Source organism: Corvus brachyrhynchos, unplaced genomic scaffold (assembly GCF_000691975.1).
Source record: "Corvus brachyrhynchos isolate BGI_N302 unplaced genomic scaffold, ASM69197v1 scaffold69, whole genome shotgun sequence".
NCBI classification, from domain to species: Eukaryota; Metazoa; Chordata; class Aves; order Passeriformes; family Corvidae; genus Corvus; species Corvus brachyrhynchos.
Genome location: NW_008240228.1, coordinates 2,999,581 through 3,011,075, shown reverse-complemented (window position 1 = coordinate 3,011,075; position 11,495 = coordinate 2,999,581). Strand labels below are relative to the sequence as shown.

General features: G+C 42.2%; 1 protein-coding gene and 1 long non-coding RNA gene across 4 annotated transcripts in view; one reads left to right on the top strand and one right to left on the bottom strand.

Annotated features, from left to right (window-relative positions):
* Window positions 1-11,495, bottom strand: part of LOC108449351 — a 101,885-nt gene that overhangs the window by 37,368 nt on the left and 53,022 nt on the right. The gene's annotated exons all lie outside the window — the stretch shown is intronic.
* The window catches only part of PLCB1 (phospholipase C beta 1), a 243,390-nt gene that overhangs the window by 221,498 nt on the left and 10,397 nt on the right, over window positions 1-11,495 (top strand). Inside the window, exon 31 of the mRNA XM_017745250.1 lies at window positions 4,030-4,094. Within this exon, the coding sequence (XP_017600739.1) occupies window positions 4,030-4,068 (39 nt within the window). The 3' untranslated portion in view covers window positions 4,069-4,094. The remainder of the gene's footprint in view (window positions 1-4,029; window positions 4,095-11,495) is intronic.

The window sequence follows — 11,495 nt, the reverse complement described above, 5'->3', positions numbered from 1 at the left end:
TCATTTCTAAAAATCATAACTCACTTTGATTGCACCATTGCTTAAAACTTTTCCATTTCCCCTCAAACTATTCTTACAAATCTTTCCTGCTCTCTCTAGCGTGGTGGCTTTGTGCTGCTGTGGTCTCAGAAAACCCTGTGTGTGTCTGCCAAAGGCAGAGCCAGCAGCAGCACCACGTGTGAATTGCTGAACAGCTGAGAGGTGTGTGAATTATTGAAGGAACTGAACGATGTGCTGTGAGGCAGCTCCTGTGGATAAGCACTATTGCCTTTTTCTTGTCCCTGATACACATTTCTTCATTGTGGTTTTAAAGGTTCAGAATGGGTAATTGTGAAGAGCAGTCATGTTAACAAGAGTTGATTAGAGGTGTTAGAGCAGCATGATTTATTGTGGTGATTGACAAGATTCTATGCCCCATTTCTATGTGCCAGCAAGAAGAGAAATGCTGACTAATTATGCTGTAGTTCTTTATAGGAATGGCACAGTAACTGAGAACACAACACAGCTTTTTATGACAGCTTAGAAACCAGAAATACGAAGTGCAGCTTTTTTTGGTGGCCCTTTGCACAAGTGAGGACACGTCCAGGACTATCAGATAAACCAGACTATATTCAACTTCAATATTTTAAAAGCTTAAACTTTTACTGGATTGATTTCTGGACTTTCTGGCGTCTCCAGAAAGCTTCTGGGAAACCAGCATTAGGTAGACAGTGACTATGAATAGCAGATAGTGTTTTAACACTCCTCCCTGCCATCAGTGTTCTACAGTCTGGTTTCTGTGTGTGTCTTCCCTAAAATGTTGTCTCAGCACCAATAAAAGCAACAGATACTTGGCTGCTTTATGATTTGCGAACGTGTATGTATTTTCTGTGTTTTATTATCTCTGTGTTAGAGATTTCACAAAGAGCTGCTTAATGCAATGTCTGTACAAACAGAAAGATTCTGCTCACACTGGAATCAAGTTGCTCAGGCATTTTCAAAACCATGCAATTCCGGAAGTACAGTCATGACCATCAGAATAGAAAAGAGCTTGAAATTCAGTGTTTGTTTTAATCCCTGTGTTTCTCTCTGACTTTCTCTTTCTGACGCTGCAAGGCCATGCCTGGAGCTCCCAAACTAGTGAGCACCCGTGTGGGAAATATCTGACAGATGTCTGCTGCACTGCCACCATTTGGATCGGGAGCATCCCAGTGGTGCAAGTGCACAGACTGTGTTGTTAAAAGCTCAATAAAAAATACAGGTTTTGAGTGGTGCACACCCTACTCGCAGCTAAGTGTTTGTATCTGGTAACCCTAATTTCCTCTGCCTGTGGGATTCATGCTACCCAGATATCTCTGTTACTTTCCATGGACTGTGTTTTGATAAATAATCAAGGAGAAAATCCTCAGTTTGGTTAAGTAGAGCGGAGTTTGTTACCATTTTTGAATGTTGCTTTTGTTGAAATGTTTACTTATTTCTGATGTTCATCCTGCAGGTAGGTAAAATCTGGATACTGGCAAATGTGTGCCTCCTTTGCACACCTAAATCCTGGCGTGTGAGCACAACACGCCTCACACAAAGTACACACACCTCTTCCCAAACCAAAACGTGTCCTTTAGCAGGGAGGCTGGCTAAAAACGGTGCCAAAAGAAAGGAAAAGTATTCGTGTTGCACAAACTGAGGAATCTAGCAAGAGGATGCTTAGTAGTGTTTTCCAAGACTGGTTTTAAGGGATTTTTTAATCAAATCTTAACCGGCTTTCAGTAGTTACAAACCTCACTGAAGTAACTAGGCCAACATCTCCAGCAACAAAATGTTTGTGTGCTGCAAACTTATATGTAATTTTGTAAAAATTGCCAATTTTCTGTGAGTTGCTTTATCTGATTTGTCAGTCAGTGGGAGCACAGAAACTGAAGTACATAGATCAGAGGGACAGAAAAATGAAGTTTATCAGGAGGAGTGATAAGGAACTATGCAAAACAAAGTAGCTTTCTTAATTCACTTTACATTTCACCTTCTTGCTACTACCTTTTTGTCTGCTACAAACTGTCACCCTCTGCTTCCTCAGCTAATATTTTAGGTTCATTTTGCATGTCAAGATGGTGCAAGCTGCCACAGCCAGTGGTACCCATTCCCTGAGCCCCACGTGTATCTCCTAACACCATTTGTGACAGTGTTAATGCTGTAGCTTTACAGCCCACTGCTGCCAAGGTGAGAAAGAGAGAAAATAAATAAAATTCTTCAAGGAGAAAATAAATAAAGTTCATTTCATTCATTTGCTGCAATCCATCATAAGAAGGTGGCATAGGTTCCCTTACACAGCATTTCAATCAAATCCAGCCAGTTGTTAGCTAATGATATTTTCTGCCTGCATTGTGACTCAATTAGAAGGCCTTTATGAATCTGCATGAAAGTAAAATGAGGACACAGTGCTCAGACATATTGTTCTGCTTCTTCACCCATTACCAAGGAAGTGACTCAGTAATTGTATTCAGTTTAAGAAAATGCTTTGAGGAAATGTTTTGTAACAAATATTAAAAGTACTACCTCACTTTCTAAGCTATTTCATCTTTACATATTAAATGAGAAGCTTTATTTTGTGTTATTGTCTGTTTCTATTTCTTTTTAAAGGTTTCCATTTTCCGTTTCATTTGTAACAAACCTGACACCTAAGACAAAGCACAGGTTACCTCAGTGAGCTCACATGCAATTATTCCATGGCTGGCTGTCACCTGCGTGTCACCTGCGTGTGACAGGGGATGCCACTGCAGCTCTGGCTCCTGGACAATGCAGATACAATACTGTCCAGAATACATGATAAAGTATAAAGTAGATGATGCGGGAAGTGTCAAGATTTTGGTGGCACCAACCCTGTCATGACAGAACTGTGATTTAACTTCTGCAAACAGAACCAAGTTCAGCGATAGACTCATGCGATTGCTACCGTATGGAGCAGTAAATCACTTAATGCTGCAATAACACTGATTTTACAGTAAGACAAAACAGTTGCCACACTAATTTAACACAACAGAGAAGGAAACATGCTGCAGCCACTTGAAAAAGGCAGGGCAATGATGTTTAAGGACTGCACTTAGCAACAACCAAAAAGTCACCCATTTTTTTTACTTCTGGGCTATAATTTCACAGCCATCTTCTAGTAACTGCAAAAACTAAGGAACAAACTTAGGTCTTTTTGGTTGCTGCTGGATTACCTTCAGGACTTCTCTGCTCCAGACCTTAGACCTCTCCAAGAGAGAGAGTTTGAGTTCAGGGTGCTCAGAGCGGTGCATGATGCTGTCCCAGTGAGTCAGGGACGGCACGTCAGGGGCTTCGGGCCAATCTGACAATCCTGGAGCACGTCAGGGGCTTCAGGACAATCTGACAATCCTGCTGCTCTTTGAACTGCCAAACACAAGTTTCAGCTCCAGAGATAAACAGCAGCTCGGGACGAAGGCGAGAGAACAGTGGTAACACCTCCAGGAGCAGCGTGTCCCTCACATTTCCTGCTCAGGTACTCGTGCAAGACTGACTCCAAGAGAATAGGCTGGAGCAGCACCACTCCTGTAAGCACTTGCGGATGTCCTTGGAGGTTTTCCATCCAAACTGCCCTGAGTTCATGACATTAGGCATGATTTCAGTCTAAGGCCAGAGGTATCTCTTCCAGCTCATACTTCAGGTGGCATGGCTGATGCTCATTTCTTCCTTCAGACATGCTTCCTTCCCTTTCCCAGAAAAAAGGTGACTTTTCTTGCAACCTGCGTAAGCTGCCACTTCAACTAAAGCTGGATCTCCTTGTAACACAGTTGAAATATTGTCCTCTTGTAGCATGGAGTGACAGGTTGTGATAAATAGACTGTTTCTCTGACTAACATGTACCTAGTCAAATATTAATGAGCCAGCACACAGAAGCATGAAGTCATCTTTTGTTTTTCATTAAGTGCATAGATTAAAGAGATGTTGCTTTACTGTAATGCACAGAATTATGTCATTTCAGCTTAGAGTAATTGTTAATCACCTCAAATTGAAATGATCCTTGGTTTTGTTTTAAAGAGCATAGAAGAACAAGAAGTAGAGGAAAAACAGAAGTAGAAATGGAATGTGAGACTATAGTGAAAGTGAGTGAAAAATTCCCCTTTTTATCTAGTAATGCTGATGTTGTTTTTATTTTACATGTCAAAACCAAGTCAGGATCATCCACAATTTACTGCCTGGTGGTTTTTCTGAAATCCTTGAGCTATTCTAGCCCTGATTATTACCTGCTAGCTGCATTACATGAGCTGCCACTGACCATTACATCCCTTCGATACCGCGAAAGCAATTTGTGCCTTCTTCGGATCATACCCCACCCCATTGTCTCCCTGCCTGTTTTACTTATTGCTGCTTCTGCCCCACCTCAGTGCAGCCATTAGGGGCTGCGTGTAACAGCATGATTGTCCCAGCTTTCTTGCCACAGCCCTCTGGGTCATCGGGATATCCTCTGTTCTCTGCTCACAGTAGCTGCAGTACTCTCAGATCAGAACACCAGGCACTATGAAATTTCTCACTGAAGTGGTAAAGAAGATTGATTAATGTGGGGGTAGGAATTGAGAGCATCTGAATGTAGAAGTGGGAGGTGGGGAAAGGTGTTGAAGGTAGGAATTCTGGGTACTTCTGAAGATTAAGCTTACCAAGTAGATAAATTAGGGTTTTGTCATCTGGGACACCAGAGTACGGGATAAAGAAGGGATTAACCAGGGCATCACAGCAGAAGGAAGAATTGGGGTACAAAGAGAAAGAATTGATGAGTGTGGATCAGTAAAACAGGATTAGTGAAGCCTAAAGGGGAAGATTTAAAGGTAAGAGAGTGAGTTTTTCAGGGAGGAGGAAGAGAACAGAAGACAACTGGGGAAAGGCAGGCAAAGCCTAGAAGAAAGATGAAAGTAGAATAAAGTAAGGGAGTTTTTTTCACTGCTTTATGGAAGGGCCAATGATGACAAGATGGTGATGGAATGAAGTACTGTTTCAGGTGTGTCTGCTATCAGGAGACACAATTATATACAAGTAAACTTCTGTATCCTCCTGCAAACACAGCCATACCAGAAGGTCTTGGGCTTTCATTGTCGAGGGGGTAGCAATAAGCCACACACCTTTGTCACTAAATCAGGGAATCCTGCTTGCTTTGTATTTTTATTTACTATTTCACCTTCTACTCCTTTCTTCTGGATTGCTTTGATTTGCTTTGCATGTTTGGGGAGAGAACCGCCATGGTTCTAAGTGAGGGCTGTATTTGTTCTCTTAGCCTGTCTGGGGTGGTTGTTTGGTTTTTTAAATACTTATCATGTCTTTTTCCATGGACATGCACTGGCAAGGAAGAAGGAACCAACTCTGGGTGTTTGATCAGTGCCTTGCACAGTACAGATTGACTTCTATGCTTTGCAGAAAGGCAAAGTTTGATTTATGAAGTGGCTGTAACTTGGTTTGTCAGGGTTTTTTTGCTGTGAATCACCTGCCTCTGCTCACACAGACCCCAGCATATTCCTCACGTATCGATTCACATCATTACGTGCTTACAGTTTATTTAAAGGTTTTTGCTGTTGCATAGTAAGTGAACACTTTTTTCAAATGCTTGTTGAAAATAACACAATTGCAAATATTGTTTAATTCTCTTATTGTGGCAGGGTTAGAGATTAAAACTGAGGTGGGGCCTTGATTTCATGAGTGCTGTTTTCCTCTTGGACACAGCAAGGGAACTAAATGTGTGTTTCCTGAGCACAGTGGTTGTGACAAAAGAAAGCAGAGCCCATAATGAATATGTTGGCACCTCCACAGTATTCAAAGGAGTGACTTACTGAAGATGGCAAGATTAAACTGGCAATTGCACACTAGGGGACTGGGATTTCTTTCTTGTTTGTGTTTAAGTGACAGGAGAATATCAATTTCTGTTCCTGAGGGATGTGCTGTCTTCCTTTCCTGAAAAGCAGGAGGATGGGAATAGAGATGAGCTGCCTTGAAACAACTCACTGAACATTCGAAAAAACAAAAAAAACTTGTTTTAACTCTGTTCTTGTCATACATCACTTACATTTTAAATAATAAATATGAGGCCAACCTCGTATCACCTGCCTGGGTCAAGTTAGGATATCTTGGGAGGATGCTCGGAACCTTGGCAAATCCAACTGATCCTGCACAGTTAAAAGGAAATCAGACCCCAGAGAAGAACCTCCCGTGGTTGCAAGTAACCACTTTGACACCACTGGAATTATTCTTTCCTTGGCTTCATCCTGCTCTCGGAACTTGAGCCTCACAGACTGTGTTAAGGGAGCGGTATTAGGAGAAGCTGTGCGTGGTGGAACTGTGCACCCTACCTGTGCATGAAAACTGGGAAACAAAATGAATTGGCACTGAGTACTCAGGGAGTTCCAAAATGGGTGAAGGAATCCATCACTCCAAAGCAAACAGGAGAATGATGCGATGTGAAGAAACATTTGTTTTCACCCCTTTCTGCTCTCACTGCTGCATCCACAGGACAAGGCCTTTGGAATGCTCTGAAGGACCAGGATAGGGCAGGGCAGGCAGAGCAGAAGGAGAGAGTCAGTTTTTCCTGCATGCTAGAAAGGAGTATCTCAGCTCCTGCTCTGGTGGAGTAAACCGCTGGCTTTGGGCTGAAGAAAACTGATCACCTTAGAGAATATTTCTGCACAGGAGAGGCACAGAATCCTTCTAAGCCACAATAAAAGCTATGCAGAAATCTAGAAAAATTACATACATTACAGCTTCATTCAGGAGCTGTTTGAATCCTCTAGTGACTAAATGTTAGATAGCTACAGGAAGAACTCCTATGTAGTTCACAGTTTTGTTTGTCAGCAGTAGATAAAATTTTGAAACAGAAAGGAAAGAATGTAGACTTACAAGTCCAGTCTTTTAATTCTGCTTTTGCACTAGGACATTTTTGCTGGATAGGGATGGCTCTTAAGAACTCTAAAAAGTAAGACCTAAAAGCAACTGCTGCACTTTTCCCATCCTTTAAGCTGTGTTTCAAATGGACACTGAAGTGGATGAGAGAGTTTTTCAGTGAGGCTTCAGCCATATGCAAGTGTTGTCTAGGATCAAGCTGTCCTTTTTCCTAAACCTGGAATTTTGTAAGTCTTTTGGTAGCTGTTGCACACATCCAGAATTCTGCACAGTACAACTTCAGCCTCCAGGTTCAGCTACTGCATGGCCTGTGGGTGTGATACTGCACCGTGGTGCCTCTCATCCTGACAGCTTTATTTTCACAAAGTAGGCGTTAATGCCTGAATAAAACATATGGCGTGGAGCTTATAGGGCAAATTATTTCACAGCCTGCTGATACTGAAGGTTAGCATTTCTAGAAACAGCTTACAGTCACTCATCTGTGGTCCTCCTCGAGATTATTTCTATTAGGAGATGTAGAAGTGCTCAGGTCAGGGGTCAGGTTTATTCTGCAGGGTGTTACATAGGTCGGTGAGATCTCAGTGTAGTATTTCTGCTCTCAAAATGCTCCTTGCTGCTGAAAATTTTGCAGGTTCAGTTTTCAGAGCAGAGGTCGAGTTTCAGAAGTCGGTATTCCTGATGGGATTGACTTGGAGCAATTAAATGTTTCCCTGTTATTTCAGTAATCCACCTTACTCCACATAGCCTGGATGCTGCTGGAGGTGGGAGAGACCAGCCTGTAATGCCAAGTGGCATGGAAACTATAGGAGCTCCTGGGAATGATAACTCACTGTCAGTCTTTCTGTCAGGGATCACTGTAATTCTGAGCAGGAGCTCATGCTTTCCATGCCATAAAGGAATAAATTCTGCGGTGACTTCTCCCCAGTTCCATGTCAGTGTTAACGCCTCCTCTTGGCCTGGAGTACCCTTCATTCCCATTTGTATTCAGACAGGCACTACTGCAGCTCCCACTTGAAAATACTAATTGGTTGAAAATTAATTCCAATTTTTAAATTATTACTTAGCTTTTTTACTTTTGAAGTGATCTTTTTTTTTAAGACTGGAGTTAATTTCTTGTAATATCAGCTGCCATGTAATGGTTGCAACTCATAAGCAGATTTAATTCAGTGATATAAACCATGTTTGAGGATTTACATAGGCCAGGATCCTCTCTGTTGGCTACTGCAGGAATTGATTTAATGTGGAAAAGCAATAAACCTGCTCACAGGTCCACATCCTTTATGGGAAGAGATGGCTGTTTTCCCATCCAATCACCAGTAGAGAGGACAGATTATAAATATGGATGTTGTCTGCTCAGAAGTTGAAATATTCTGTGCCCTCCTGAATTCCTTTCTGAAAAGTTTTCTGGGCAAGTAAGTACAGCTTCAGCACGCAGTCATCCGTCAGAGTGCCCAGGGTGTGTTTTCATGTCCAATTCTGTCATTGCCCTGAGACCCTGGGCAGGTCCCTCTCCACAGTGTGCTGGAGATCACAAAACAATACAGGTCTTTGATAGATACCTCACCAAAGATCCTTTTTGTACCTGTCCTCCCTGAACAAACTGCATCTTTTGTATGAATATTTCAGTAACATGATTTTTTTCCCACAAAACCCATGTTTATGTCAGTGGAGTCATTATATTGATGTACTTAAAAATATTCAGATGTCTTCCCTTTTTCATGTGTGTGTATAGCATCCACAAGCACACAGACCTGTCACAAGAGGATTGACTCAGTATTCACCCTTGTGTGCTCCCTATAGCTTATTAGTATCAGGAGGAGGATGCTCTGCCTTTCCTTATTTAAAAGTACAATTAACCATAGGATGCAGGAGACAGGGAACTGCAGGTGGAGCTGGCAGAGGCTGACAGGGAGTGAGCTGCTGATTTAAAGAAGTCTCTCTCCCAGCTATAGTTCCCTCCATCCGAATATTTCAGCTGCTTTTATTCTAATTTCTATGGCAGGAAGATGCCATTCCCAAGATCTCTTTGAACCAGCTGACGTTATCTTTGGCTTCTCTGCGCTGCAGGCATGGAGGATTTAGGAAAACAACACCTACCAAGGAATGGCTGCACTTTCTAAAGTAACCCCATTCCCTTGGTCAGTGCTGCTGTGCCAGACATGGCAGTTCCTGCTGTGCCTCTGACAGGTGCCAGCAGGAACCAGCCCAAATGGGACAAATGCCAAAGTGTAGCTTCAGTGTGTCCATGAAGCAAAATAAGACCAGACAAGAGAAATTCAGTTGTCCTTAGATCTGCTCTGCAAAGACTTAAAAGCGTGGGTTGGAGGCTTCTTGGAGAGCCTTGAGCCATAACAGCAGGGGAGATTAAAATTGGTGTCTTCTCCTGCTGTATGGCCCAGATATTCCTCTGCAGCCTGCCTCCCCCTGACTTCTGAAAGAGTAACTTAACAATTTAAATTCCCCATTGGTTGCATTTGTAATTATCCTGTGCAGAATCTCCTGAAGTAGCTCTCCTCCAGATTCTGTGTGGTGGCTGCCTTTCCTTTGCATTAATCATGGGAGCTCTTTTCCCTTTTGCCTGAGAGCAGCCGTGCCAATCGATCTGAAAATGGATGCACTGGAAAAGCAACACTGCAAGTTCAACACAAAGATTTTTAAGCTTATGGCTTCCACAGTCTGTGTCAATGTGTGACAGGAGAGAATTGTAAACTGAGAAAGAGTTCTCCTGTGAATTCAGTGCCCCCATTATCTCCTTCTCTATCCGAAGGGCTGAGGAAATCTTTTTTGTTAGCCAAGACAGCTTGGTGCTCCAGCTTAATTTTCATTGCATAATTTTAAATACAGATCGTGCCAACAGTGCTGCAATTAATGGATAGCCTAAAGACTTATTATTTCAAACTAATTGATATGTAAGAAAGTTTAAATAACATAAGTGATAAGAATTTTTTAGGAATAATTCTGTAACTAACTCAGAATAATCTTTTTACTGTTATTTAGAGTAGTAGATGACTTTATTATTCACTCACCATCACTAAATCTAATGTCTGTCTGTACTTCTCTAGTTCTAAATAGATTTCCATGAGATGGGGAAAAGATGACATTTTATAGTCCTTGTTCTAAAAGTTGTTTCTGCAAGTTAATAATCTCATTCATTTCCGATACCATAATTTGAAATAAATACTCCCTAAGTTCCAGATGAATTTCTGTTATCCCCAACAGAGATGTGTACTCTACACATTTTTAAAATAGGGCTCTAAAGCGAGAAATGTGTGTTTTTAAAGTACTCTTCTGCTTCTTCACATCACTTGATCACTTATGAAAGGTCTTTATTTTTCTAGTGGTTATTAAACTTATCTTCAACTAGATCGTGATCAGAATTGGCATCAGAGAATACACTCTAAAGCTGTAAGACCTCTCAAGAACTTTTTAATGCTTTTGGAAGATGTCAAGTACCGAAATAATAATAAAACACTGATAGAGCACTAAAAAGATAAGTTCTTGTAATGGAAAGAGGTTTTGTTCTACTGCCAATGTTTTTTTCTTAAATAAGGTTTTGCATGGTGCAAAACTTTTCCAAGAGAGAAGCTACTGATAGTGATACCCATAAATGAAATCAGATTAAAAACAAAGTGGAGCTCATGGGGGATCATGATAGACATTTTGATGGCATGCCTCTCAGTGGAAAAAAAAGCAAAGGGCTTAGTGAAGTTCCATGAGATTCATCTCAGTTCAGGCTTGACCCTCTGATGAACTCGACTTCGATGAACTGTATTAACTTCAGGAGGAGAGAAGCCAGGGACCAGATCCAGCTCACAGTGGAAAAGCTCATGGTTCCTGTAGTGGGCTTGAGGCGTGGGGGAGGCCCCAGTGTGACCTTCTCATGCATGAGCTCGGTGGGGACAGGAGGCACCAGAGGAACGCATTCTCTAGGTAGCTTTAAGTTGTGGTGTCCCTTACCCTCCTGTCTCTGCTGGCTTCTAGGGAATTAGTGTATCCCTTTTCCTGGCAACAGCAAGGTCTGGCCACAGAAGTCAATGGCAGTATCTTTAAGAGATATGTTCAAGAGGACTTTCAGATGTCCGGCTGCTTGGCAAGATGGAAAGTGTTCCATGGCACAGACACACAGGCACTGTGACACACATTTTCTGTCACAGTGGCTCACTGAACATATCCCACCACACCAGAGAAGAGGGTGTGAGGCTGCTTGGGCTGCAGCATGAGCAGGGTGGCAGTTCCTCACCCAGAATAAGCATTAGGAGGGAAAAACACCCTCAGCAGTTTCCTTTCCTCATGGAGCTCAGGTGCTGGACAGAAACCCAGATCAGGTTGTACACAAAGAGAGCAAGGTCTGGATGTGAGAAAGACATCTGCCCTTCTCTGTGTAAAGTTGTTACCTCTTGTCTGTTGGAGCAGGCTTGGATTTTAAGCAGCAACGTGGTCCCTTTTCCTAGACTCCTTCGCGCCTTGCAGTTTGCTTAAATTGAAAAAGAGAGTGATTTTCAGGTGAAAACCCTGAGCCACTGAAACACAACTTCTGCACCACTTATTTTGAGGCAGTTTATTCCCAGATCTCTGCTGGGTGAGGAGCAAGCCCTTCATGCCCTTTTGTGCCAGCAGTTCCTTCA